This window comes from Myotis davidii, unplaced genomic scaffold, assembly GCF_000327345.1.
Source record: "Myotis davidii unplaced genomic scaffold, ASM32734v1 scaffold131, whole genome shotgun sequence".
NCBI lineage: Eukaryota > Metazoa > Chordata > Mammalia > Chiroptera > Vespertilionidae > Myotis > Myotis davidii.
The window spans coordinates 52,860-55,574 of NW_006282815.1; the positions used below are offsets into that span (position 1 = coordinate 52,860).

The window sequence follows — 2,715 nt, forward strand, 5'->3', positions numbered from 1 at the left end:
GGAGGGAGGAATGGCTGGTTGGTGACTCACTGGAGGGGGGTGGGCGTGGGGGAGGGGTGGCATATATTGCAGGGCAGGTCTCACCTGGGGGGTGAGAATTCCCCTTTTAGAGAAGGTGGGCAGGGCCCTACAAATGAAAGCAGCCTGAGGCCCTTGGTCTGGAGAGGGGCTCTACTAGTAAGTACTGGGCAGGGCTGCTCCTCTGTCAGAACGTGGTGATTGGCTTTCTGTTCCTGGGCAGGCTTCTAGGTTTGTTTTTCGTTTCTGCCCTCTGCTCTTGGCCGGGGAGGGGGAGTGGGGGCGGCAGCTGCTGTGGTAGAGCCACTGGGGGCTGCAGAATTCTCTGGTCTCCTCAGTTCTGGGCTCTCAGGCTTCTTCCCAGGGTTAGCCACAAAATTTGGAGTTTTCCTGGGTCCAGAGTCCAGGAAAGGAATCAAAGGGAACAAGCCCCTGGGACCCCCTCATTGTTCCACTGGAGGGAAGGACAGCTGGGTCCTTGGGGAGCCCTGATAGGCCTCGTCCAGAGATAGGTGCTCCCAGATCCCCCACATTCACAGAGGTGGCAGGCATTTCCACGACACGCTGGGGAGTAAAACCCTAGTGGCAGAAATTAACTTGCTATACAGAGGTGGCAGTCATTAAGAAAGGCCTTGAACGTTGGGCAGGGGATGTGGGTTAACTTGGATAGTAAATGGGGAGCCATGGGGGGCTCTTGAGCAGAGAAGGACATGAGCAGGTTCATGTGTTGCCCTAAGAGGAAGCACCGTAGAGTGGGGTTATCGTTGGGGGCAGAGTGGAGATAGTAGGGACAGTGAGGAGGGTTGCCATAGAATCAGGGTAGGAGACTGTAGGCAAGAGCAGCGGGGAGAGGGTGAGGGAAGGGCCCAGGAAGAACAGACAGGCCTCGGTTTGTCTGGGGGTGAAAGTGAGGAAGGGAGACTCGGAATCTGGAAGCTTCTTCATCCTTAGTCCCAGTGCTGCGCGCTGGCTGGCTTTTTCTGAGGGCCGTGGTGGCCCTTGTAGGCAGGATGTGGTGCTGGCCAAGGATGCCTTTATGAATGCGGAGTGGGGGAGGGTGAGGAGAGACTGCTGACCAGCAGGTGGCTTTGAGCCACCAGGTTTGGACCGGAAGCCTCTGAGAAGGAAGTGGTTGCTCAGGGCTTCCCCACTGCGGACAGCTGGGAAGGGGGCTGGCAGGATGCACCCGGTCAGCCTGAGCGACTCCCTCAGCCCCACTTCTGGGTGTGTGGGGGTGGGGGGTGGGGTTCTTGGCTGGGATTAGAAGGGTTGAAGCCAGGCTGCCTGTGACTGGAGCTGATGCTAATGTAGAGATTTGCTCCGTGGAAGGGCAGAAAGTTGTGGTTGGGAACCCAAATACTTCTCAGCTGTTCTAACTGTCAAATTACATCATATTAATACGTCAATCACTTACCTGGGCTTTAATTTTTTCTTTTACAAAATGGGATCAAGCAGGTCAGCCTGTTTCCCCTGGGGGCTATGAGAACGTGAATTGTTTATAGGCTTGGCAATCATGTTGGATAGCCTACACTGGCTACGTGGCTTGGGAGGAGCAATCAGGCAGCAGCGTGGGACACAGAGACAAGGTTCGAGCAGCCTGCCCAAGTCAGACACCTTGGGCACAGCCAAGATTGGGAGCAGGACTGAACCCAGGGAGGTCTGGGGTCCCTGCTGAGGCCACAGACCCACCTCTCACTCAGTCCTGCCTCCAGTCTTGGGGGTCAGCCCCAAGAGGTCAGCCTCTTCTGTTTCTGATTGTCTTGGTCCCTCAATCTATACCTAGGAAACTAGCAAATGTTCCCTCTCTCTGGGCCCCACACTCATACACCCAGCTGCCTCCTAGAACTTGCTCTGGAAGTTTCTGCACAAACCATGCTAACATCACATGCCCTGCACTGAACCCGCCTCTGTCTCAGTGAGTACCCCACCTGTCACGGGACACAAAACCGTGGGCCCCTCACTGCTCCCTTTCTCTGTCCCCACATCCTCCAGTCCTGTCTCTTTCACCCAGATCTACTTTGTCTCTTCTGTCCTGCAGATGCCTGCAGAGTAATCGTTATGAAGCAAAGTAGGACCATATCCTTTCCTCAATTCCAGAATCTTTGGTGGCTCCCAGCTGCCTTCAAGGTAAAGGCCAGACCTCTTAGTCTATGTCTAAGTCTGGCTCCAACCTCAGCTCCTCTCCCCATCCTGATCTGAGCACATCCTTGCCCTGAGCAGGCTGACCTTGCCTCTACTTGCCTCCTCTTCCTTATATTTGCATCTTCGTTCTGGAAGGGTGGGTCACAGCCATCTCTCCTGGAAGCCAGCCTCCCCGGTGACTCAGTTCCTGCCAGCAGCTCTCGGAAATCCCCTCAGCAGAGAGCCTTGTGGGTGTGTGGGAGGAAGGACCTCTGCTGGCAGTTGCAGCCTTGCCCAGGCTGGTCCAGGGGAGATGGGGTGAGTATGCCTAGGGAGGACCTTTTGAGACAAAGGCTTCAATTCCTCTTCCTCGCAGGCAGGGGAAGCCTTCCGCCACCGAGAGCCCAGCGGTCAGTTGCCTCAGAAGAAGATGGGCAGCCCTGGCACAGGTGTGCGTGTGGCCACTGCCCTAGGAGCGCTGTGGTTCTTCTTCACAGGTGAGGGGTGTGTTTTAGGGCTGGAGGTGGGGGAGGGGCTCCCACTCCCACCATGGGTTTTGTGGAGCCTCTTTGTCTA

General features: G+C 56.1%; 1 protein-coding gene across 1 annotated transcript in view; it reads left to right on the forward strand.

The window, feature by feature from the left end:
* The first annotated feature begins 2,062 nt into the window (after positions 1–2,062).
* Positions 2,063–2,715, forward strand: part of CD276 (CD276 molecule) — a 25,182-nt gene continuing 24,529 nt past the window's right edge. The window contains exons 1-2 of the mRNA XM_006753236.2: positions 2,063–2,145; positions 2,516–2,636. Of these exons, the coding sequence (XP_006753299.1) occupies positions 2,077–2,145; positions 2,516–2,636 (190 nt within the window). The 5' untranslated portion in view covers positions 2,063–2,076. The remainder of the gene's footprint in view (positions 2,146–2,515; positions 2,637–2,715) is intronic.